This window comes from Primulina eburnea, chromosome 14 (genome assembly GCF_022965805.1).
Source record: "Primulina eburnea isolate SZY01 chromosome 14, ASM2296580v1, whole genome shotgun sequence".
Classification (NCBI taxonomy): Eukaryota; Viridiplantae; Streptophyta; class Magnoliopsida; order Lamiales; family Gesneriaceae; genus Primulina; species Primulina eburnea.
Window position 1 is genome coordinate 1,917,576 of NC_133114.1, and position 25,596 is coordinate 1,943,171.

At 38.1% G+C, this 25,596-nt stretch overlaps 3 protein-coding genes and 2 non-coding genes across 8 annotated transcripts; all 5 read right to left on the minus strand.

The window, feature by feature from the left end:
• Positions 1–155: 155 nt before the first annotated feature.
• Positions 156–24,922, minus strand: LOC140811589 (uncharacterized). Of its 4 annotated transcripts, none has more exons than XM_073169572.1 (2): positions 24,874–24,922; positions 156–2,546 (listed from the first exon to the last, which is right to left on the minus strand). In XM_073169572.1, the coding sequence occupies exon 2, from the start codon at positions 2,221–2,223 to the stop codon at positions 319–321; it is 1,905 nt and encodes a 634-aa protein (XP_073025673.1). In that variant the 5' UTR covers positions 2,224–2,546; positions 24,874–24,922; the 3' UTR covers positions 156–318. The 4 variants fall into 4 exon arrangements, with proteins under 4 accessions (XP_073025673.1, XP_073025672.1, XP_073025675.1 ...); XM_073169571.1 differs by lacking the exon at positions 24,874–24,922 and adding an exon at positions 4,014–4,223; XM_073169574.1 differs by lacking the exon at positions 24,874–24,922 and adding an exon at positions 4,021–4,174.
• Positions 8,276–14,303, minus strand: LOC140812431 (uncharacterized). Its single transcript, XM_073170692.1, has 5 exons — positions 14,225–14,303; positions 11,509–13,883; positions 9,498–11,356; positions 8,783–9,353; positions 8,276–8,344 (listed from the first exon to the last, which is right to left on the minus strand). The coding sequence occupies exons 1-5, from the start codon at positions 14,301–14,303 to the stop codon at positions 8,276–8,278; spliced, it is 4,953 nt and encodes a 1,650-aa protein (XP_073026793.1).
• On the minus strand, positions 18,927–19,016 carry LOC140813409 (small nucleolar RNA snoR114). The gene has a single exon (XR_012113943.1). It is a non-coding gene; the product is annotated as a small nucleolar RNA snoR114 (small nucleolar RNA).
• On the minus strand, positions 19,026–19,096 carry TRNAG-GCC (transfer RNA glycine (anticodon GCC)). Its single transcript has one exon. It is a non-coding gene; the product is annotated as a tRNA-Gly (tRNA).
• On the minus strand, positions 21,144–24,922 carry LOC140811590 (pentatricopeptide repeat-containing protein At2g17525, mitochondrial). The gene is made up of 2 exons (XM_073169576.1): positions 24,874–24,922; positions 21,144–23,320 (listed from the first exon to the last, which is right to left on the minus strand). The coding sequence occupies exon 2, from the start codon at positions 23,311–23,313 to the stop codon at positions 21,445–21,447; it is 1,869 nt and encodes a 622-aa protein (XP_073025677.1). The 5' UTR covers positions 23,314–23,320; positions 24,874–24,922; the 3' UTR covers positions 21,144–21,444.
• Positions 24,923–25,596: the final 674 nt, after the last annotated feature.

The window sequence follows — 25,596 nt, forward strand, 5'->3', positions numbered from 1 at the left end:
ATTTTTTAAAAAGAAAAGAAAAATATATAATTTTTGTACAAGAAAAAATGAAAGAGCAAATGCATTTTTCCATATGAATCTTTGGAGCAACAAAGTTTGAGTCTCTAATCCAAGAAAGTAGTCGATTTACATTGAAATTTATTAAATTTTAGGAATATTATAACAATATATAGTAACAGCTTTTATTCAACATTCAATTGGGACTTAACAATAGAAATATCCGAAGCGTCTACTACACAAGTTCCACCTCAAGAACTTCATAATTTACACATTACACAAAGATCACAATTGAATGTAAGAATAAATAGTGGAACCAATTCAAATCCCATCAACAGCATTATTAAGATTTCCCCCTAGCAAGGACAAGAGTCCACCACCATGAACTCTACCCTCAGGAACCGCAAAATCCAAGCTCTTTCTTGCATCCTCGCTGCTCCTGTCTACTCGCTTCTCTGAACCCAAAGGTCCTGAGTAAGAAGACATGGTCTTCATGGACAAAGGAACCAAAACCTGAGGCGGGATCAGCTCATGCCGCTTTTGTGCCTTTTCTAAAGAGTCGATAGAATCGGATATTATGCTCATTCCGGATGAAGAACACGTGTTTTCGAAGCTGCTCCTAACAGTAGAAGAAGAGGGTACTAATCCATGGAAGAGCCTCGGTCCTATAATTCCACCTTTGCTCGTATCTCGACCAAGAACCAAACTACCATGTGCTGCACATAGCCCACTCTTCCCCCTGGCAAACTTCTCGCACTTTCCCTCGCCCCAGTTGCACCTCTTTCCGCCACCATGTGCCTTGCAAAAATCTGTGCTTCCTTGAGCACTCTTATCACAGTTCTCAAATTTGCATCGCTTCCCACCCCCGTGTTTGACACAACAATCCGTTTTCCCACGAGCGCTTTTAGTACATCCAGCGACAGCACACCTCTTTCCCCCGCCATGAGCAACACAGAAATTTGTGCCACCATGAACACTTTTCGGGCATATCCCTCCACCATCAAATAGGCAACGCTTCCCCCCACCATGCCCTTTGCAGAGAGGAGTGCTCCCTTCCGCACCTTTGTTGCATCCGGCAAATATGCATCGTTTCCCTCCACCATGTGCTTTACAGAACATGGTGCTTCCCTGAGCCCCCTTGGCACAGGAGAGAAACTGGCACCGACGTCCCCCACCGTGAGAGATACACAGGCCAATCTGCCCCTCAGCACTACGGGGGCACCCTTCGACCTTACACCTCTTTCCACCACCATGTTTGATGCAGAGCCCGGATTTTCCGCGTGCTGCTTTGATACAACCTCCTGCAAATCCGCAACGTCTGCCCCCACCATGTGCTATGCAGTGATCTGTCTTTCCCTCAGCACTTTTAGTGCATCCTAGATGCTGGCACCGATTCCCTCCTCCATGAGCTTTGCAGTAGGCGGTACGACTCTCAGCACCTTTATTGCATCCGGGCTTCTGGCATCTCTGTCCGCCTCCATGGCCAATACACAGACCCGTTGCTCCTCTAGATCCTTTTATACATCCAGAAAACTTGCATCGTTTTGTGCTGCTCCCTCTGCGATCTGAAGAAACTGTAGCACTTCCAGGCTCGGATACTGCACTCATGGTGTAAGTCGAGATAGCAGAATGTTCAGAACTCAGCTGCGAAAGTTGTATATTGGATTTCCCACTGATTTCAAGAAAATTATTCGGGGTCAACAAAATCTCAGAGGCTTCCATCCTCGGTGCCAGAATAAGTCTTCTCATGTATCCACCCGATTTCTTAGCTGACGTAGAACCCTCATCATCTACAAGGGCAGTAAGTCTACTACGATCTGTAGAAACTTGATCTGGAAGACGAGTTGCATCAGAAGGACTTTGAGTGGAAGCTGAAAACTCGAGTACATTGGAAACCACATCCGTACCACCAGACAGCCCTAACTTTAAAATTGAGTCACGTTGAGATGATAGATCTTGATTGAACATATTTGCAATTTCTTTGGCTTTACTATGCACCGAAGGTGAATACTCATTCGAATATGCACTTGTGGTTGGTCCTAGTCCAAGGACTAATTTGCACCCATCATCTGGTGCATTTGTGCAATTTCCTCGACCACCACTGTTACTTTGAATGCCACCAAATGTGGCAGTTTCACGAACACTATAGCCAAAGCCATCCAATCGCAGAGTGGTATCCCCGATCTTACCATTCTTAGCGAAATCACCACAAAAAGCCGAATACATATTCTTTTTTAGGTTAACTTATCCCTATACTATCTAAGTGAAGAAATGAAGGGCTAGCCGGTTGGATGAATGCCACTAGAGTTTAATAGGAAAGTCCATAAATTAAAATGAAAAAAACAAGAGAAATAAAGTGGAACAAACTACCTCCACCGCTCACAAAACCAGATGTATCCGACCTATCCATTCAATTAATTTCTTAGGAGAAGGACTGCACTTATAAAGAGAACCGGAATTTGGTTCTTAAACAAGAAAGTAGAGTAACTTCAACCCAAGCAGCCATTCCAACTGCTGCCAGTAATATAGAGTCCTTAAGATTCGATCACCTGTGGTAAGAAAACGAAGAGGTTTACTTCAGGAACTTATGATTAAGAATAAATGAATTGTGTGGTTTAAAGTACAATAAACAGCTCCCATGAAGTTACGCAAAATTACGAGGGTAAGTTTCAAGAACAGCTGCAACTTTATAGGAATACTGATTACTAAGTGTGTAACATATATATATATATATATATATATATATAGACACACATACACATATACAGTCCATGTCAAAACAGATATTTACTTTCTCGAATCTAGAGTAGCTATGGCACTAATCAAAGAAATTATTATAGACCAGTGATAAATATTCCGAACGGGATGATAGCCAGTGACTATGGAGTATTGGATCTTTAAACTATATCCTGTTAGCATTTAGTTAAACTATAGAGATGCTGAAGCATTGGAGAGGTCGGTTGGCAAGCAACAGTAATTTTTATCCAGCAAGACACCAAGAAACTCCCCTAAACGGCTAAAAATATCTCAATATATGCATTCAGGTCAATTCTAACATGAAAAACCACTTCAAGAATTCCTGTAGCCCAAATTTGGAAAAAAAAAGGGTGGCATGAACTCTAACTCCTCCATCCCACAATAGTTTATAAAGTTAATTTTACAGCAAAACGAGGGTTTAATATATAGTATTTGACTTCCTACCTAATGGAGAAGAAAATGGAAAGTCTTTCACAAGAAAAAACTGAAGTGCTGAATACAAGAAACAGGCAGTTGAATAGATTATCATGCACTTTGCCTATAGTCAAGTGGAGTAGATGCCAGATGGGATTGAAAACCCACCGATTCACGATCCATTCTAATTCCGTTGACATGAGACAAGCTATGAGATAAATCTAATCATCAGTTTCCCATGTTTCTATTGACACTTTCGCCTACCAAACTACATGGCAGTAAGATAATCAGAAGAAAATCACAAGTTGACTTAAATCAAACTGAGAAGACCAGTTTGAGGATTTTGCTTTCACAGCATTAAATCTGAGATCTGAAAATTTACCATAAGAAATATAATAAAATGGAAAAAAAAATTAAATCTTAAGAGTAGAACTAACAAAAACCAACAATAGACAGCACTGCTTCTGAAGAATATGACAAAGCACAAAACACAGAAATCCAGAGAAAATAAAATACAACCAAGACAATTGACCAATTAAATACCACAGCAGTCCAAGAATTTATGTCAGTTCTTTTCAAATCCTGAATCATCAACAGCCAAAAGAATACAGGACTAGCTTCCCGTGAACCAAATGCAAAAAAAAAAAAGAATCATAAAAGAACACCATAATATCATACAAAATGGTTCTTGTAATTCCCAAAAAAGAACGAACAAAAATCTAATCAGATCCACAAACAAATCACTGCACATAATCCACAAAGAACTCAGTTTCTGCTCAAACAAACAAATTTACAGCCCTTCAAAAACAGAAAATTCTGTAAGCAAAAAGAAAAAAGAATATTACGCTTTACAATGGAAATCCCAGAAAAAGATGGAAAATTTCTCAATCCATCGCGGCACCCAGTAATTTTAATCCAGTCTGCATACAGAAAATGGAGAGAACAAAAAAATTTGAGTGGATTCCAAAGTACTGCGTTGAGAAAAGAGGGAGCGCTTTAATAATGAACCGTCAAGTGTTAAATAACGGTAGCCAATCAAATAAAAATTATTAATTTTAATGACATCAGCGAAACAACTGTTGAGGTTTTAGGTTTGCTAATTTGGAGTACTTTTTGGGGAAAAGGAGAGGCACTGGTCTGACCAATATGCCCCGGATGAGTGAGCGCCATGGAGCGAGGGAGAGGGTAGTAAGGACTTTTCATCGACTGATTTAATCAATGGTGGTTGCTTGGGTTTGGGAATATTTGTTGGGCTGATGGAGTTGTCCCCTATAGCAATAAATTTGGTTTGTCTCTTAGCGATTTAGCTCGGTTCGGTTCGACTCGACTCGATTTAAATTTGAGAAACTCGATTCTTCCATTTAGCTGTGTTGACTTAATTGATGTTTCACTAAAAAAAATAGTTTTTCTTTATAAATTTATGGCGTGTTTGCAAAAGATTATACATATAGAGAAGTGATTAAATTAAAAGATTCTTAAGAATTCGGGAAAATAAGAAGTTTGTAGTATTTGAAAATAAAAGTGAAAAGAAGAAAAAAATTAAGATGGGGAGAGTTAGAAAAATAAGTGACTCTAATATAAGTTGTTTGATGAACTACCATAAATACCTTTGTCGAAGTGTTTACGAAAGATGAGTTTGATGAAGTATTATGAACATGATGTAAAAGGTAATTTTGGATTAAATAAAATATAGGAGATGGTTGTATCTAAAAATGACGAAAACTTGTGTGAGACGGTCTCACATATCGTATTTTGTGAGACTGATCTCTTGTTTGGGTCATCTATGAAAAAATATTACTTTTATGCTAAGAGTATTACTTTTTATTTTGAATATCGGTAGGATTGACCTGTCTGACAGATAAAGATTTGTGAGATCGTCTCACATGAGACCTACTCCTAAAAAAATTTCTAATTATTCACCAAAAATACAAGAATCACTTTTGCAAAATTAAAATTTAGATTTGAATTATTGAACATAAGTAGAGTTTGGAGTTAAAAAATACAACTACAACAAAAATCCGATTTTTTAAGTGGAAAATGATAATCACGTTGTTGCAAAAAGTCGTTTAATTTTTAAAAAATAATCTATGAGTGAAAATTCAAGAAAGCATTTATTATTTTATTTCCAATAATTGGGAATTTTTGTGTTTTAAATATTATGTTTTAAAATTTAAAAAAAAAAAAACAGAATTTAGTTATTTATTATCACAAAGGCCGACAAAGTCGTTTTACATTTAAAAAAATAAAAATCATCTATGACTAAAACTTTTATTTTATTGGGTGAAGGAATCTACAATAATTAGGTACACGATTCCTGGAATCTCGCCTTTTGACACTGTCCAGGTACTCGATGCATTAAAACTTGTACGTTCATTTGGCTCCCTTTGTACCCGCGTATGCTCCGCGTTGAGTGTTTTTACGCCACGTCGCCCTTCCCATTATATGAAGAACAAATAAAATTGTTATATAATCTATAATAAAAATACATTTTATTATGAACATTGTAAAAACTTGTATGAGCAAATCGTATTTGTGAGATGAATATCTTATTTGGGTCGTCCATAAAAAAGTATTACTTTTTATTGTAAATATCGTAAGGATTTATCCGTCTCACAGATAAAAATTCGAGACAATCTCACAAACATATAATTAATTAGAGTAATCTCTAATTACACAAAACAATCTAACTTAATTAAATCTTGATTTTTTTTAGAGCTTAAATTAAAAGGGATGGTTCGGATTATAAAATAAAATAAATTTGATTTTATATTTTTATATTTATATTAAACAAAATTGGAAGAAATTGATCCGTGAACCTAATAATGTGAAGAATAAATTAAAACACGTTGGGCAAAAGGACAAAAGTGCTGGCTGCTGGTACCAGGGAGGGACACGTGTCGGAAAGAGACAGGGCATTTTGAACTAATTTGATTGGCTGAAAATTCTTTAAAAGAGTAATTACTGTGTGACGCCTCAACAACGTAATGGGCCCCGCCAGGGATTTTATTACAACCCACGCAACTTGGTTAATTTCATTTTGCACCTCAAATTTGCCTCATTTTGCATTTACCCAATGGCAAGAGTTAATTAGTATATAGATATATTATATTAGAATTAAATTTTGTTGCGACACTACAAGAAAAACGATAGGATTAACGATAATTCAAAATAACTCTGTCTAATATTAGCTACGGAATATCTAAAATCACGGATATCAACTAAAATTTTGTTATATCAATCTCTAATTTTAATCGAGAAATTTTAGATTTTCTAAATAAGCTATAATGTTTGTTCATTCCAATGTTAAATCACTTAACAATATAGTATATGATAATTACATTACAAAATTCGCATAAAAAAATTAAATTCTGAAAATAAAAAATTTGTATGTTTAGTTTAGGGTTTAAAGATTAATTTTTAAAAAAATATATTTGCGTACTAAAGTATTATTTTGCTCACTAAAATGTGTCAGCTTAATTATTTAAGCCTAAAAGTTTATATATATATATATACATATGTATATACATATATATATATATACATATGTATATACATATATATATATATATATATACACATATATATATATACATATATATGTATACACTTTTAACCATGAACAACAATTACAATAAGGAATCAGCACTATCGATGAAAAAAGAACTAAAATTGCTAAAAATCGAAAAATACAAAACTAAGATCGAAATTCGATAATATAAAAATATCAAAACAGCCAAAAAAATATATGTAAGAGTAAAATTAAAGTTTTTTCTTACAATCAGTGGTGGATCTAGAAATATGGCTCTGCCCAGGTTAGAATTTTAAATTCTAAAATCTTTTAATATTTTAAATTGATCTACCCGATCTAATATCATATTATTTCAAAATTTACAAATAAATTTTTTTAAAAAAAATTAGATCACCCGAGGGCTATACGTGCATGTGGCTCCGCCACTTCTTACAACTGATGTCGACCGGGCAAATCGGGTAATAGTCGGGTGTGCAATCTGCCAAGTCTGGTGTCTGAATATCTGTGCGGTTTGAATTCTCTATAGTGAATGGCTGGTGATCTGGGAAGATTGAGTTCCCTATAGCCTGAGGACTAGCGCCCGGGATGACCTGAGTATTAATCCTGAAATCACAGAACGTTAAGGGGGCGCCGGAAGTTGTTCCGGCGTATCCACTCCGACGCTTAAGTCAGTGATATACGCAAAGGAAAACTGAGAGAGAAAGTAAGAATAGTTGTGAGTGCTTGTGTGTATTCAGAGAAGAGTCGATACCTCTGTGAAATACCAACGGAGGGTACTTATAGATGAAGCTGGTAGATAAATTGCCCGCAAAGTTCGGATGGTGGTCCATGACTTGGGGTCATGGGCCACGTTGCAACGTAGTGGGCCATGTACTGAGAGTGGACTTGGTCATGGAGTGTGGGAGGATGGGCTCCGCGATGTCCGGAAGACGTGGTGGTCAGGGAGAGAACGTGTCTCTTTCCCGGGTATTTTCCACCCGGGTGCCTCTGAGGTACTTTTCGGACCGGGAAGTTATTACCCCGGGTATTGGCTAATTACTCACTGGGCGGTGGCTCGCCAAGTGGTTCATTGGGAATTCCTCAGATAACTGAGTGCACAACTTGCCGGGCGTCTGAAGATCCGGGATACTGTTTTTCACCCCGGCTTACTGAAAGTAATTGCACTTTGATATTTTCTCTCTGCTCTGATCTTGCCCAAATTCGAGAAACTCTCGGGTCAGGGTCTGTACCCGGGCCCGGGTTCCCTTGGAGCATCACCACTCCCTCCTAAAAAAGTCGGGCTAGAGTCTGTCTCGTTGTCCCAATTACTAAAAAACAGTTCTCCTGGTGATAGCGGAGTCTTCTAGAATTCTACATATGTGGATATCATTGCTGATGCTGTCGTAAGCCCTACAATTCAAACTTATCCGCAATGTTTCGCGTTTCGAAGACTGTTATGATATCTCGATATTTACGCCTGTCTTTTCGTCTGCTCGGTGCAACTTCCAATACTCATCTCAACCGTTGATATATTCGAGAAGCAACGATTGTGATACACTCCTCTTTCCTATAAATATATAGTATCCTCCAATGCTTCCCCTATCCCTTGCTGATCACTTCAATAGATATGGCCGGTGCAAGCAGCTCAAGAACCCCAGCGTCATCGTGCTAATTTGTGAGTAAGAAAGATTTACCCAGTGTTGGAAGATATCCTGGTTATGATAATATCTGAGTGATGACATTTAGTAATGTTACGTACCGAGGATCAATCAACTCAGGCAACCGAGACTCTGGATTCCCCCGATTTGATAATAAATTGAAGGGAAGCCGGGGTATGGTATCACCCGGGCCCTTAATGATTTGTTGAAGGGAAGCCGGGGCATAGTATCACCCGGGCCCTTATATATATATGGGCCGGGGTTCGGGACCTACCGGGCTTAAGAATAATCTTCTCCGAAGCTTGATTTTTATTGCCAAGTAACCACATGAAATTTACAACAACTTCTAAGGAAAATATTTTTTAAGGTGGAAAGCATTACAGGGTCTTTTGAGGGGATGGCCCTGCTCATCTTCAAGATAATAAGCGCCCGAGCTGACTCTGCGTACCACTTTGTAAGGTCCTTCCCATCGGGCATCAAGCTTGCCAACATCTCCAGCCGGGTTTGCTTTTTTGAGGACCATGTCTCCTATCTGGAACTCTCGGTGTCGGACCCTTTGGTTATAAGCTTTCATCACCCTACGTCGATAAGCCTCCATTTTGATTGCCGCTCTTTCTCTCCTTTCTTCAATGAGATCGAGTTCACTGGCCCGGGCATTATCATTGTCTTCCGGATATGTGTGCACCCGAGTTGAGGTTTGCCCGATCTCGGCCGGGAGCACTGCTTCAGAGCCATACACCAAGCTGAATGGTGTTTCCCCGGTAGCCGTTCGAGGTGTAGTACGGTATGCCCAAAGAACACTGGGCAACTCCTCTACCCAGTCTTTTCCAACTCCGTATAATCGAGCTCTGAGTGCCTGGACAATAGTGCAGTTGGTTACCTCAGTCTGCCCATTGGCTTGTGGGTAAGCGACTGAGGTAAAAGCCTGAGTAATATTCATCTCCTCGCACCAAGCTCTGACTTTATTCCCCTGGAATTGCCTACCGTTGTCAGATATAAGCTTCCGGGGGATCCCAAACCTGCAGACAATATTTTTCCACAGGAATTTAAGAACCTCTCCCTCCGTGATTTTGGCCAGGGGCTCTGCTTCCACCCATTTAGAGAAGTAGTCAATCCCTACGAGCAAGAATTTTTTTTGAGCTCGGGCCACAGGGAAGGATCACACAATATCCAGGCCCCACTGATCAAAAGGGCAAGAGGCCCGGATAGGTTTCATCAGGGCAGTTGGGTGGTGATTAATGTTGCTATGCCTTTGGCATCCCTCACATGAGCGGACTACCCGGGCAGCATCTTGATGCATCGTAGGCCACCAGAATCCAGCGAGCAAAGCCTTCCTAGCCAGGGAGGTTGCTCCAAGATGATCTCCGCAGGAGCCCTCATGGATCTCCCTTAGAACATAAATGGACTCGTCCCCGAAGATGCACTTGAGAAGGGGACCCTGAAAAGACCGCCGGTATAGGATGTCATTGATCACAACAAACCGAGCCGCTCTCTTTTTGATTTGACTGGCCTCCTTGACATCCTCGGGTAGATAGGATCGGGAGATGTAGTCAAGGATGGGGGTGGCCCAATTATCTTCTCGACTTTGAGGAGGCCCGGTATCCACTGAGGATACCAGGCTAGTGTGGTAAGATATACCCGGCTCCCGATAGTCAGAAAGTGAAGCCGCCATTTTTGCCAGGGCATCGGCTTCAGTATTTTTCTCTCGGGGAATCTGCTCTATGCTCCAATCTATGAAATGCGCTGATAACTCTCTGATGATAGTCAGATATTTTACAAACTTCTCCTCCCGGGCCTCATACGCTCCTTTTACTTGTTGGGCTACCAACTGCGAATCTGTATAAATAATGACCCGGGTAGCTCCAGCATCCCGGGCCGCTTTTATCCCGATGATGACGGCCTCGTACTCTGCTTCATTGTTGGAGGCCCGGAAGTCCAACCTAACTGCCAACTGTATTTTTTCCTCGGTGGGTGATATCAATAGTACTCCCACCCCGCTGCCATCTTTGCCGGAAGCCCCGTCTACAAATATTCTCCAAACTCCCTCGATATCGGGGACAATCATCTCAGTGATAAAATCTGACAAGGCCTGGGCTTTAATCGCCTTCCGGGGCTGGTACTCGATGTCATACTCTCCCAATTCTACAGTCCACTTTACCAGCCTTCCCGAGATCTCTGGCTGAGTAATGATTCTCCCGAGAAGAGTATTGGTCAGCACCGTGATAGGATGGGACAAGAAGTACGGGCGAAGTTTTCGTGCTGTAATTATCAGGGCCAAGGCCACCTTTTCTACTTCGGTATATCTAACCTCGGGCCCTTTGAGGGCGTGGCTCACATAATAGACCGGCCTTTGATCAGTACCTTCTTCTCGGATTAGTACAGAGCTGACAGCATACTCAGTGGCCGAAAGGTACACCCAAAGTTTCTCCCCAGGTCCAGGCTTCTCAAGGACAGGGAGCCCGGCTAGATGATTCTTCAATTCTTCGAAAGCCTTCTCACATTTTTCATCCCAGCCAAACTCTTTGGCTAGAGCTTGGAAGAAAGGGTAGCTCCGGTGTGCAGATCGAGAAATGAAGCGTGATAAGGTGGCGATTCTCCCTGTGAGCCTCTGCACATCCTTGACTGACTTTGGGGATGCCATTTCAGTAATAGACCTGACTTTCTCCGGATTGACCTCAATTCCTCTCTCGGTGACCATGAACCCGAGGAACTTGCCACTCTTAACCCCAAACGTGCATTTGGCCGGGTTTAACCTCACCCCATACTCCCGGAGAGTAGAGAAGGTCTCTTCGAGGTCTGGGATGAGCTCAGTGTGTGCCCGAGATTTCACCAAGATATCGTCCACGTAAACCTCGATATTCCGCCCGGCTTGCTTGGTGAATATCCTGTCCATCAATCTTTGATATGTGGCCCCGGTATTTTTTAATCCAAAGGGCATGACCACATAGCAAAAGGTTCCTCCCGAGGTAATGAAGCTGATCTTCTCCTGATCTTCCCGGGCCAAGGGGATCTGATGGTACCCCTGGTAGGCATCCATGAAACACAGCAGTTCATACCCTGATGTCGAGTCCACCAGCTGATCAATCCGGGGTAGGGGTAGCAGTCTTTTGGGCAGGCTTTGTTTAGATCCCTAAAGTCAACACACATCCTCCATTTGCCAGCTGATTTGGGTACCAAGACTACATTGGATAGCCAGGTGGGAAATTGGACTTCTCTAATCTGCCCGGCTCTCAATAATTCCCCCACATGATCGGCAATTACTTTATCCTTTTCGGGACCAAAGTGTCTCTTCCTCTGCTTTACTGCCCGAGAACCCGGGATGATATTTAACTTGTGCTCTGCTACGTGGGGGGAGATCCCTACCAACTCTGATGAAGACCATGCAAAGATGTCCGCATTCTTTTCAAGGCACTGTAACAATTGGGCACGGGTGGCTGGTTCAAGGTCCCGGGCTATTTTGGTTGTCTTCATGGGTTGCCCAGGCAGGATGCTTACTTCTTCCTGCTCATCCCCTTCCACCATGCGCACGTGCTGGATAGAGTGCACCTCCTCCTTCCCTGGCCTCCTACTTTCTCCGCCTCGTCGGGCTCTTTTATTTTCAATCTTGACCGTCTCTGCATAGCACTTGCGGGAGGAGGGCTGGTCTCCCCTTACTTCTCCAACTCTGTTCCCCACCGGGAACTTTAACTTCTGATGGTAAGCCGAGGCTACAGCCCGGAGAACGTTCATAGCCGGCCTGCCTAAAATGATATTGTAAGATGTAGGAGCATTTACCACCGTGAAAACCGTCATCACCGTCTTCCTGAGCTCCTCAGCTCCTATTGTGAGGGGCAGGGTGATTTCCCCCCGGGGGTAAACTGTGTGGCCAGCAAATCCGAATAATGCCGTTTCCACTGGCTGCAACTGGTAGCCCTCCAAATACATCTGGTCTAGGACCTCCTGGAAAATAATGTTCACCGAGCTTCCCGAATCGATGAAAACCCGGCGGATGTCATAATTTGCCACCTTCGCTTGGATGACCAAGGCATCATTGTGTGGGAGGCTGACTCCCTGAAGATCCCGGGGACCAAAGCTGATCACCGGCCCCTCATCCCTCCCTACATCCTCCACTCCAAAACTCTCTTGTCGGGAATGTGCTTTCCTGGCCCGGTTGGAATCTCCATCCGTTGATCCCCCCGAGATCATTTTAATCAGCCCAAGGGTGGGCGACCCTCCTCCGTCTCTGTTTTCCCGACCACGAGGCGTTTGACCGGTGTTATCTTTCTTTTCTTGTCTGACCTGGCCTTTGTCCCCCGGCTTGTACCCTACATCTTTATTTACCCACGGGAGACCCCGGGGCTTTTTTGTTAACTGTGCCTGCTCCCCGGGGCCCGACTGGGAAGGGGCCCGTTTCAGTCTTCGGCACTCACTTGTACTATGAGCACATTCTCCATGATAGGAGCACATCTTGGGAGTGTGTGGCAAGCTTGGAGGTGACCGATATAATTTGGGTCCCTGATCACTGCTGCAAAGATGGACTCCTTCACCCCGGTGCGGCTTCATGGGGGCGTATCTAGAGAAACGCTCGAGATTATTTCCTCGGGCGTTGTCCTCAACTTTCCCGACTCGATCATTTCTTTCTCGGCGGGTGGACTCCCTCTTCTGCCGTTGCGCTTCCTCCATGTTTATGTACTTTTCTGCTCGGGACAGCAGATCCTCAAAATTCTCGGGCTGCTTCTTCACCAAGGACCTGAAAAAATCTCCCTCCTTGAGTCCCTGAGTGAACGCTGTAGTTTTGGTTTCAGGAGCACAAGCCGGCACCTCCAGGGATGCTTTATTAAACCGGCGAATGTACGCCCGAAGAGATTCATCACCTGATTGCTTTACCTCGAACAAGCTAAAAGCAGTCTTCTTATACCTCTTGCTGCTGCTAAAGTGGTGCAAGAAAATGTCTCTGAAGCCTGCAAAAGATTGTATGCTCCGGGGTTTCAACTTTTCGAACCACCTCTGAGCAGAGTCTACTAGGGTGGTGAGGAACACCTTGCACTTGATTTTGTCAGAGTAGCAATGTAACATGGCCATATTCTCAAACCGGGTGAGATGCTCGTCAGGGTCTGAGTTTCCATCATACTCCCGTATTTTGGTAGCTTTGAAATGAGCGGGGAGGGGCTCACTCACAATTTCCAGGGAAAAAGGGCATCCCTGGGAAGCAGCCGGGGTTGAAACCTGAGATGACCCTGCTTTAGCTTCCAACTCTTTCACTTTCTTCTTCAAATCTTCTAGCTCCTGGGCCATAGCAAGGGTAGGAGCTTTGGAAAACGCCTGGGAATTCTCTTCTCTGTCTCTCTCTTTTTCGAGAGGAGACTCTCCCATTGCCTCATTTTCCTTTGACTGGCTGGGTTCAGGTAGGCCCCTTTCTGCGAGGGCTTTTTGGACCGCAGCAGCTATCAACTGAGCCAACTCCTCTGGAAGGTGACTGGGCGATGGATTTTCTTGACCTCCTTCCGGATTTTGAGGACCATAGTGGTTCCCCGTAGTTTTACGAGTGGTAACAATATCTACGTCTTTAGCTACAGTTTCCCACAGACGGCGCCAATGATGTCGACCGGGCAAATCGGGTAATAGCCGGGTGTGCAATCTGCCAAGTCTGATGTCTGAATATCTGTGCGGTTTGAATTCTCTATAATGAATGGCTGGTGATCTGGGAAGATTGAGTTCCCTATAGCCTGAGGACTAGCGCCCGGGATGACCTGAGTATTAATCCTGAAATCACAGAACGTTAAGGGGGCGCCGGAAGTTGTTCCGGCGTATCCACTCCGACGCTTAAGTCAGTGATATACGCAAAGGAAAACTGAGAGAGAAAGTAAGAATAGTTGTGAGTGCTTGTGTGTATTCAGAGAAGAGTCGATACCTCTGTGAAATACCAACGGAGGGTACTTATAGATGAAGCTGGTAGATAAATTGCCCGCAAAGTTCGGATGGTGGTCCATGACTTGGGGTCATGGGCCACGTTGCAACGTAGTGGGCCATGTACTGAGAGTGGACTTGGTCATGGAGTGTGGGAGGATGGGCTCCGCGATGTCCGGAAGACGTGGTGGTCAGGGAGAGAACGTGTCTCTTTCCCGGGTATTTTCCACCCGGGTGCCTCTGAGGTACTTTTCGGACCGGGAAGTTTTTACCCCGGGTATTGGCTAATTACTCACTGGGCGGTGGCTCGCCAAGTGGTTCATTGGAAATTCCTCAGATAACTGAGTGCACAACTTTCCGGGCGTCTGAAGATCCGGGATCCTGTTTTTCACCCCGGCTTACTGAAAGTAATTGCACTTTGATATTTTCTCTCTGCTCTGATCTTGCCCAAGTTCGAGAACCTCTCGGGTCAGGGTCTGTACCCGGGCCCGGGTTCCCTTGGGGCATCACCAACAACAATTATGGTTTAAAATAAAAGTAAATCCCCGTTAAAATAAATTATGGTTTTAAAATAGCAGTGAATCACTCGACATAATTAGAAACGTGGCCCCGCACATTAAAACGGTCAACTCTCCTAATTTGCTTCGCTCCATCAATTGTCAACTATTTTGCTCAAAATGATTGGTAGTACTTTGCTCTTATTTTGACATAATTTGCTTGATAGAAAGATCAACCTTAAAAAAATTATTAACCTTCCGCCGCGACAAAGCAACAAAATCGAGTCCTTAATAAATTCACGACCTAAATTTGTTGTTACTTAATATTATCGCTTTTACAAACAAAAAAAAAAACATTATCGTTTATAAAGAGTCATATCGACTACACGATACTCTACAATATAATTTATTGATGCAAAATCAATTCACTATCCTTCCTACATTTATTTTGTGATGATTTTATTTATACCTGACTGCCACATATCTTACTTCAAAACATCATTCGATGCGAACGATAAAACGTTAATTGACTTGTTTCATTTAAAGTTTAACTCAAATTTTATGAAGCAAGTTAGAATTATAAAGCGTATTGCTATTCATGATATTTTGGAAATGGGATTGCGAGAATTCAAATGAAATTTCCGGTATATATGTTGTGTGCTCGTGTGTTAAATAATTAATTTTCATTTTATGTTGTGTGCTCGTGTTGACAACATCAGAACACAACACTAACTTCTGATACACATAATATATTAAATTTGGCAAAAACTTGTGTGAGACGGTCTCACGGGTCATATTTGTGAGACGGATCCCTTATTTGGGTCACCCATGAAAAAGTATCACTTTTTATGCTAAGAGTATTACTTTTTATTGTGAATATGGGTAGGGTTGACCCGTCTCACGGATTATGATCCGTGAGACGGTCTCACATGAGACTAACTCATTAAATTTTTGTACTTTTATTATGATCAAGTGTCCTTTCAAAATTACCTAACTGCAATGGAATATCTTATTTTTGTGATGTAATCGATTGGATGGATATTCAATTGCCCCCGAAAAAGCAGCTGAATATTCAAGGAGATACAGAGACACACACGTTGGATTAATAATTTTATATTGAATTCCATTTGGGATTATCTTAAATAAATGGCCTGTCCTTATCTTACCAAATCCTTTGATTAATCACAATTATTTTTGAGTTAATATAAAAACTCGAAATCATGTTTGAACATTAGTAACCTTTAAGGCAAAAACTTGTGTGAGACAGTTTCACGGGTCGTATTTGTGAGACGGGTCTCTTATTTGGGTAATCTATGAGAAAATATTATTTTTTATGCTAAGAGTATTACTTTTTATTGTGAATATTGGTAAGCTTGATCTGTCTCACAGATTAAGATCAGTGAGACGGTCTCATATGAGACTCACTCTAAACTTAAATAATCTTTTTTATGTTTGAAAAAAAAATAGAAATTTTATTAAATGTTTTATTATAAATATATATGCAGTAATTTTTAAAATATATGTGATGAATGAAATTGTAAATTATCATATTAATAGAATATTACTGATATTTTCTCGTCAAGGCTAGCAAGTTTCCCAATTTGATAAATCTATTTTGGCACAAACTTGTATGAGACGGTCTCACGGGTCGTATTTTGTGAGACAGATCTCTTATTTGGGTCATCCATAAAAAAAAATATTATTTTTTATGCTAAGAGTATTACTTTTTTATTGTGAATATCAGTAGGGTTGACTCGTGATACCGTCTCACAAATAAAGATTCCTGATACCATCTCACAAGGGACCTACTCATCTACTTTTTGTATTCTAATGAGATTTTTGATAGAAATTTCTTAAATATTTAAATCAAATACATTAACTATGTAGTATTTTTGTCGTTAAGTTTAATACTGATCTTGGAGAAATCAACTTGTTCAACCTATATGATAATAAATAATTTATAACACGATAATAATAAATTGAAATATATGAATAATAAAATATTGTATTATTCTAATTAGTATGAAACTTCAGTGATTGAAAACTTTAAATAAAGATATGAAAATAATTAATGTCTTATCCTTAGTATCAAATAATTAAAATTTTTTCCTTCGGATTAAAACTTGATTATGTTCTATCTTAATGGAGATGGTTTCATATTCCTTGTAATGATTTTTTTTTTACGTCACGCTCTGTTAATTAACTCAATATCGAAAAAATTATCATTTAAAGATTTGGTTTGGAGTAAGAATAGTTATGTGATACATATGTGTCACAAAAAGACCTAGAGCACCTATGAGAAGCCATTTATACATGTATTTGTCTTAATATATTCTCTTGATTTATAATCGTTCATATAATCAAATGAATGACAGATATTGCATAATTGATTAACAAAATTAAGATGATATTTAAGTTCATATATGTAAACAAAAAAAAAAAAAAGACTATGTTGGGATGAAACAAATCTTGATGCCTAAGAATAAAGATTGACAACACTTTGTTAATGTAAATGTCTATAAACATTGGTAAAACTTTGTTTATGGTTAAAAAATAAGATCATATTTATGTTTATGTATGTTAAAAAAAACAAATTAGAATACTATGTTGGGATGAAAAGAATCTTGACACACATGAATAAAGATTGGTGAAACTTTGTTCATGGTTACGACCGTTTGTATAATCAAATGAATGACAGCTATTACAGAATTGATTAAAAAATAAAATTAAATGTAATTTTATCTGCACTTAAAAAAAAGGAAATTAGGGTACATAAAACAAATCTTGATGCCTAATAATCCAGATTGGTGAGACTTTGTTCATGTCATGATTGGTGAGACTTTGTTCATGTCAATGGTTATAATCGTTTTGTTTAAATAATAATAGATGAACTTTCAAAACAAGAAAGTCAAGCTATTTTGTGGCAACTTGTTCTTGGGAAAAGGGAAGGGGTGGTTCTTTTTTCAATTAAAATTTAGTAGTTTAATATATGGTGATGGGATCTAGAGTGACCTCATATTTGTCCACTTGGCAATTCCAATACTCCTAGTTCGAGGCTAGAATCTTAAATTTATAAATTAAAATACTTATATTATTATTTATAGAAGATGTAGTTTCAAAATTTATTTAAAATAAATATTTGGGAAAATGGCAAAAATAGGAAACTTGTTTCAAAGAAAATACTAAATAATTAAATATCAATCATGGTTTCTGCCAATTGCAAGATGTCTCCCTTGATTTTGTTGGTGGCAAATATTATAATCAAATATTTTAGTTAGAAATCGTGTGATCGTGAATTTTTTTTCTTTCCCAATTTGAGGAACGATTTTTCATGTAAAATTGTGTGTATATATTGTTGGAAATTTTAATAAAATTTAGAAGTTGAATAAAAAATTATGTCTCATTAATATGAAAGTATTTTTTGACTTTCCACATTCTTGAGTTACTTGAAGATTTTTTGTTCTTCATATTCTTGAGTTAATGAGAAAAATAATTGAGTTAACTAATCTTGCATGACTCTTGGTGTGTATTTTGAGGCTTATAAATAGTGGGTTCATTTCCTCATTTCAAGTACATGAAAATCTTTTATCTTTCAAGTATTCTCTTGCATTTCATATTGTTATCTTTTCATTTGGCTTCCGTTAAATCTCGATGATAAAGTAAATATACGTTTTTAGTTCGCCGTAGTAGTGCCTCGTGCTAAGTCACTGCTGGCTGTTCCATTGTATCTAGGGAAGTAGACGTCCAAGACGATCCTCGAAGCACATACATGAGGGAACGAATCTGTTTTAAGGACACTGTATTTCATACATGTCTCGATTTGGTTTATTTTAAGCATTTATCTACTGTTTTACTTCACTATATTTTGCTGGTTTTTTTTGCCAATAACTTTCTGTACTATACCATTTGATATATTGTGCAACATATATATTTGCAATTCTTGTTTTTTAAAGAAGAGAGTAATTAAACGTTGGTTCATGTATAGTAAATTTTTTTTTTTTTGAATTTTCTAAATTATCTCATCTTTTAAGTTAATCTTCCCTACTATAATTTCATTTACAAACAATCTTTCTCTTTCGGTTCGAATTTCAACAATCAATAAAAAAATTTCTCTGAATTAATCGTGTCTATTTTAATTAGATTTAACCATATAATAAAAGTAATATTTTTTTTTAATGTAATATAATATAATATAATAAAAAAAATTAAAGGCTCAGATGCGCCTGCATAGTCGTCCTCGAATCAGACGGTTGTGGAGACCCAATCACCACTGGGAGCGCAATTTAATCCTCACAGCCTAATTTATATTGCACCAGCCGGGAATCGAACCCGGGTCTGTACCGTGGCAGGGTACTATTCTACCACTAGACCACTGGTGCTGTTGTGCTATGATGATGGAATATAATATATTTAGCTTGCGACTTGAAACCCATAGAAACACAATTATTAGACTAAAAAAGTTTGAAGATGACATTAGTTTAAAAATCCCATGTACTTGTTGACTTTTCTTTTTCCTGAAATAATGAGAAGGAGACTGCCCATTTTTCAAAAGACTAATCAGCCATTTGTGAGAGAGTATTCGAATTTCGTTAAGTAAATAAACGTTTGATTAATGATTATGAGTTCGATTATCTTTATCAACTGTTTTCTCGGATGAGCTTATTGCATATGTTTTGTCCGGTGCACTTTATCTGATTAGCGTGACTTACAAGATATTACATTCGATTATAGTTTTATCCGATACATACCAAATGTTAGCTGGTATGAGTTCATCGTCATAAAAGAAAAAAAAATTAAATCCTTTTTTTTAATGTGTGCGTATGTGTTGAAAGTAAAAGTCATCTACAAGGAGTGAGTCTCATGTGAGACGGTCTCACGGATATTAATTTGTGAGACGAGTCAACTCTACCCACATTCACAATAAAAAGTAATACTCTAAGCATAAAAAATTATACTTTTTCATTGATTACCCAAATAAGAGATCCGTCTCACAAAAATTCGACCCGTGAGACCGTCTCACACAAGTTTTTGCCCATCTACAAGATAGCAAAGCCGACTGACTGCTTTCACGAAGAGACGAAACTAAACCCGTAAATAATTGTGCTATCTATGGAGCCTAAATTTAAAACATGTGTAAGAGCCCAGCAAGTCTTATAATTTATAAATCACCGGCAAACTGAGAAAAAAGAAAATTTCAGACAAATCTTAGTCTTCCTTTAAATTGGCATTTAAAAATAATGAATGTTAAAAGTAGGTATTCAACGAGCTAACTTGTGACTTGAGATTTATTGATTATTATGTAAAAATAATATTTATTTTAATAATGTTTTATGATTTTATCCATTTATGACATTTATTTTATCTGTATATCAATACAAGCTTCTTAATAAAGCTCTTAAATATATTAAAGGTATCATGAGGTCTGTATTTCAACGCAAGATATAAAACTCATTAGGAAGTGTACCGTATATTATAAAGAGGTTCCTAGTCGAATCCGTTGCCTAAATAAGGATAAATGTCGCTTGAGCTTGAGACCGATATAAGTGATGTAAATGTCACGTTTCATTGACAATAACGACATGAAGATGTCCATTCATACTGACGAGTGATTATTTGATGATGCACTAAACAACCCTCCATCAGACAGTCCAAGTGGTTATCACTTATCGAGTGAGATAGTCTGTGGTTATGATTGTACAACATTAGCTTTTTGACATGGGAAAACGTGGAGGCTCTACGTATTAGCATAGACTTTGATCCGTTTACCGACTCCATTGAAGGTCATAAAGTGGAGATATTGAGCGTAGTTTCGAAATACGTAGAAGCTGATATATTGTAGTCGGTGATTCACGATATCCTTTAATTTATCTTGAAAATTTTATATTCACGTCATCCATTGATTTATATGTCTCGTGATTATTAATTAATACACGCAACGTTTGTTCCTCGTTCGCTAGTATTTTGATCGATTATTTCTTAGTAAGCTTGTGGGCACACCACCAATTAAGCGGACATATAAATACATACAAGATTGAATATTATTTGCAAATTTTTAAGTACAAGTAAATTTTAAGGAACAATTTTACCATGAAATAAATAAAAAATTTCATGTGTATCAAACTATATTCAGTATTTACATATAAAATTATCTTAGGCGGAATCGAGAATTTCTTTCGAAAGCGAAAAATGAAGTTTTTATAAAAAAAAATAAAAAAAACATTATTTATTATTAAATATGGACACAAAAAAATATTGATATTTAATTTATATTATGTTAACTTGTTCCATCAAAAGGTAAATTTAAAAGACTTTTTTTATTTGCTACCAAGTTAAAAACTATATAATTTTCAAAAAATCCATCTTTTTTCTTTTCATTGTTTAATTTAATGATGATTTTGGAAGTAGCAAATACATTAAACATGAATATATCAGTAAAAAAAAGATTAAATATTGATAAATATAGACATTTGACCATAAATTTAGGACAAAGAAGGAAAAAAATGAAATTAGAGTACTAATGCATAATCATATGTTAGCTTGACACATGCCAAAGACTACACTTCTTGACCAACTGACCAGCAATCCAATGAGTTCAACAGACGGGACAGAGGACAACTAGCGTTCCATCTGTTGAGGCATAAATATTCTTGAAAATTTTTTGCTCGACCTGACCATTACAGCAATGAAAAATTTGATCTTTTGCAGAAGAAAATGAGGGAGGAAAAAATCAGATCTCAATTAGCTGCTGCAATAGTTTATGATCTCTAAACTCTGATGCTGCCGGGATTATGACATTCCATGAGTTGTAACCAGGAGTAAAACCTCTTCCCACCATTTCCAGAAACAACATTAAAGCCTTTTGCGGCTCCCCTTGACTGCAAAAGGCATTGATTAAGAGACCATAGCTTTCAGAATCAGGCAAGAAGCCTCTCATCTTTAAGTCCTCCACGAGCCTCAACGCCCTCGTCGTTTTTCTCTGCTCACAGAGGCACTTGATTAAACCATTAAAAGTTGAAGCAATGGGAAAATAACCGAGGCCGATCATTTGACTCATGAGCTCTACAGCTTCCTTTATGCATCCTTTCTCACAAAATCCTTGAATTAAACTAGCATGAATAAGAGCACTTGGACATCTTCCTGCTGCAGTCATCTCCTCGAAAACTTTCTTTGCTTCAACTGTATGGCCATCATGACACAAACGTAGGATTCTCGAACTCATATCTACAGCTGTTGGAAACAAATTTCTCATGTTTTTTAGAAACTCGAGAGCTTCAGTGATTAAATTCTCCCTGTATAAACCATATAGAATGCTATTGTACGGATTGATACGACCAAGAAAACTCCCTTTACCCTCTTCTATTAGTTCAAAAATCCTGAGCCCCTCCCGAGTCCTTCCATTTGAACACAATCCATGAATTAATGTGTCGAAAGTGGCAGAATTCCATTTCACACCAGCCCTTTTCATTTCATGAAACATATCCAGAGCTGAATCCAACATGCCAGACTCACAGAAACTTGCAATCAAAATATTATATGTGTCAGTGTTTGGTAGGCATCCTTTCATCTCCATCTGTTTAAGAAAACCAAGTCCCGCTCTCACTTTCCCTGCTCTGACAAAGCCCTCAATTAGAGTGTTGTGAGCCACAACATCAAGAGTCCCTCCCTTTCCCTCCACTCTCTGTAATACCTCAGCTGCGTCCAAAACACGCCCAGCGTTGCACAAAACTTTCACCACCTTAGTCACTGAAACAACATCTGGTAAAAAACCGTTGTCGAAACACTTCTCCATCAACACAAGAGCAGGAACTAGATTGTTTTCATTGCAATATGCTGATATCAAAATGTTGAAAGTAACGTCACTGTAATCCTCCATTTCACTCGTTAGGCTCCTAGCTCGTCCCACCTTACCGTTCTTACAAAGAGCATAAATTAATGTATTATACACAACAACATTTATCTTAACTCCACGAGTTTTCATCACTCGCAAAAGTTTAAATCCATCCCCAATTCTATTCGTCAAGCAAAAACCTTTCATCAAAATCCCATAAGTGTAATCATCACCCTTTAAACCACTACCCATTATTTTCTTCCTATAGAATTCTCTTGCAATATCAATATCTTCCTTCGCTAGAACATCAAGAATTGAGTTCAACAATTTCAGAGAAGGGGCCTTACCAAACTTAGGAAGCAAGTCAAGCACTCTTGTTACTTCCCTTATCATTCTAGCTCGTCCATAACCTCGGACCATTGTGATGAAAATATCATCATCTGGGCCTGAACCTATTGACTTGGGCATTTCTTCGAGCAGCTGTTCTACAGTCTCAAATTGACGGAAAGTGCACAGCTTGTGGATCAAAGCTCGATATGTGGACGGAGTATGGGTGAAGTTTGAAATCTCAGAGGCCCATTTAAAAGTTTGAAGAGCTTGACTTGCTGTTTTTTGTTCTAAAATGAGATGTGCAATTTGTTGGATAGTCGGGACAATGACAGGGGATACCGAGATAAATCTTGATTGAACAGAGAAAATTAGCCTCTTTTGGATGAATCTCGAGGTTAAATGTTTTGAAAGGTTGCAAAACTCCTGGCTTCTTTGCATAAGACCGCTGCAAATAACGAAGGAAGCATATAAATGAATTACATCTTTAGATATAAAGCTTTATGCTAAAGTAAAAGAACCAAATGTCAAATTATGCAAATCACACCAGAAAAAAGGAAACGAAGAGGTTTACTTCAGGAACTTATGATTAAGAATAAATGAATTGTGTGGTTTAAAGTACAATAAACAGCTCCCATGAAGTTATGCAAAAATACGAGGGTAAGTTTCAAGAACGGCTGCAGCTTTATAGGAATACTAATTACTAAGTGTGTAACATATATATACATAGACACACACATATATACAGACCATGTCAAAACATATCTTTCCTTTCTCGAATCTAGAGTAGCTATGGCACTAATCAAAGAAATTATTATAGACCAGTAATAAATATTCTGAACGGGATGATAGCCAGCGACTATGGAGTATTGGATCTTTAAACTATACCTTGTTAGCATTTAGTTAAACTATAGAGATGCTGAAGCATTGGAGAGGTCAGTTGGCAAGCAAATGTAATTTTTATCCAGCAAGACACCAAGAAACTCCCCTAAACGGCTAAAAAATATCTCAATATATGCATTCAGGTTAATTTTAACATGAAAAACCACTTCAAGAATTCCTATAGCCCAAATTTGGAAAAAAAAAAGTTGCATTCCCACAATAGTTTCTGAAGTTAATTTTACAACAAAACGAGTGTTTAATATACAATATTTGAGTTCCTACCTAATGGAGAAGAAAATGGAAAGTCTTTCACTAGAAAAAACCGAAGTTTGTGATTCTGAGCTGAATACAAAAAACAGGCAGTTGAATAGATTGTCATGCACTTTGCCTAAAGTCAAGTGGAGTAGATGGGATTGAAACCCACCGATTCACGATCCATTCTAATTCCGTTGACATGAGACAAGCTATGAGATAAATCTAATCATCAGTTTCCCATGTTTCTATTGACAGCTTCGCCTACCAAACTACATGGCAGTAAGATAATCAAGAAAAAATCACAAGTTGACTTAAATCAAACTGAGAAGACCAGTTTGAGGATTTTGCTTTCACAGCATTAAATCTGAGATCTGAAAATTTACAATACGAAATATAATATAATGGAAAAAAATTAAATCTTATCACAGCTATACTAAATAATTAAGAGTAGAACTAACAAAAACCAACCATAAACAGCACTGCTTCTGAAGAATATGACAAAGCACAAAACACAGAAATCCAGAGAAAATAAAATACAACCAAGACAATTGACCAATTAAATACCACAGCAGTCCAAGAATTTATGTCAGTTCTTTTCAAATCCTAAATCATCAACAGCCAAAGAATACAGAACTAGCTTCCCGTGAACCAAATGCAGAAAAAAAAAGAATCATAAAAGAACACCATAATATCATACAAAATGGTTCTTGTAATTCCCAAGAAAAAAAGAACAAAAATATAATCAGATCCACAAACAAATTACTGCACATAATCCACAAAGAACTCAGTTTCTGCTCAAACAAACAAATTTACTGCCCTTCAAAAACAGAAAATTCTGTAAGCAAAAAAAGAAAAGATTATTACCATTTACAATGGAAATCACAGAAAAAGATGGAAATTTCTCAATCCATCTAAAAATTGTATAAATAAATTTAAAATACAAATGATTGTAATGTTCAGTATCACGCATTAAGTAAATCATTCAAAAATAAATTTTTCTATTTTAAGTAATTTTTGCCTAAATTATTTACTAAAAAAGAAATACAATATTTAAATAGTTTATTTAATTTTTCTAAAAATAAAATTGGTTGAGTGTTAAAAGTTATCATTACAACAAGGTTTTCCAACATTAATTTAGCATTTAATAATCATAATATTTTTTTTTATCTCAAATACATATTATTTCAAAATTACCTTAATTCGAAAAAATTAATACGTTGTAATTTTCTTCCAAAACCATATGTATATTGTATATTTTGAATTGTCTTCTTAAAAATTCAAATAAGAGAGTACAAAAAAAATTAAAGAGATGGATTCAAAAGAGTTTCAAATAGATATTAAATTAATCTCAATAAACATGTATATTACCTTCAATAATCACAAATTTTTGACACTCAATGCATGCAATTCGAGAATTTCATAATTTGAAAGAGTTAATGTATGATATAATTCTATCAAAGCATCAAATGTATAATTATCGTCCCTTGGGATGTCTTATTTGAATTTAAAATTATAAATAATACAACGTTGCATATTATATTAGAAATCAAGTTTATTCTATTTATATTACTAAATTTATCTACTCCA

Coding starts and splice junctions, on each gene's coding strand:
- LOC140811589 (XM_073169572.1), bottom strand. CDS start 2,223: ATGTATTCGGCTTTTTGTGGTGATTTCGCTAAGAATGGTAAGATCGGG.
- LOC140812431 (XM_073170692.1), bottom strand. CDS start 14,303: ATGGACCACCATCCGAACTTTGCGGGCAATTTATCTACCAGCTTCATC. Junction 13,884..14,224: donor TCCGTTGGTATTTCACAGAG/GTATCGACTCTT, acceptor GGGAAACTGTAG/CTAAAGACGTAGATATTGTT. Junction 9,354..9,497: donor CAGTGGGGCCTGGATATTGT/GTGATCCTTCCC, acceptor TATTGTCTGCAG/GTTTGGGATCCCCCGGAAGC.
- LOC140811590 (XM_073169576.1), bottom strand. CDS start 23,313: ATGCAAAGAAGCCAGGAGTTTTGCAACCTTTCAAAACATTTAACCTCG.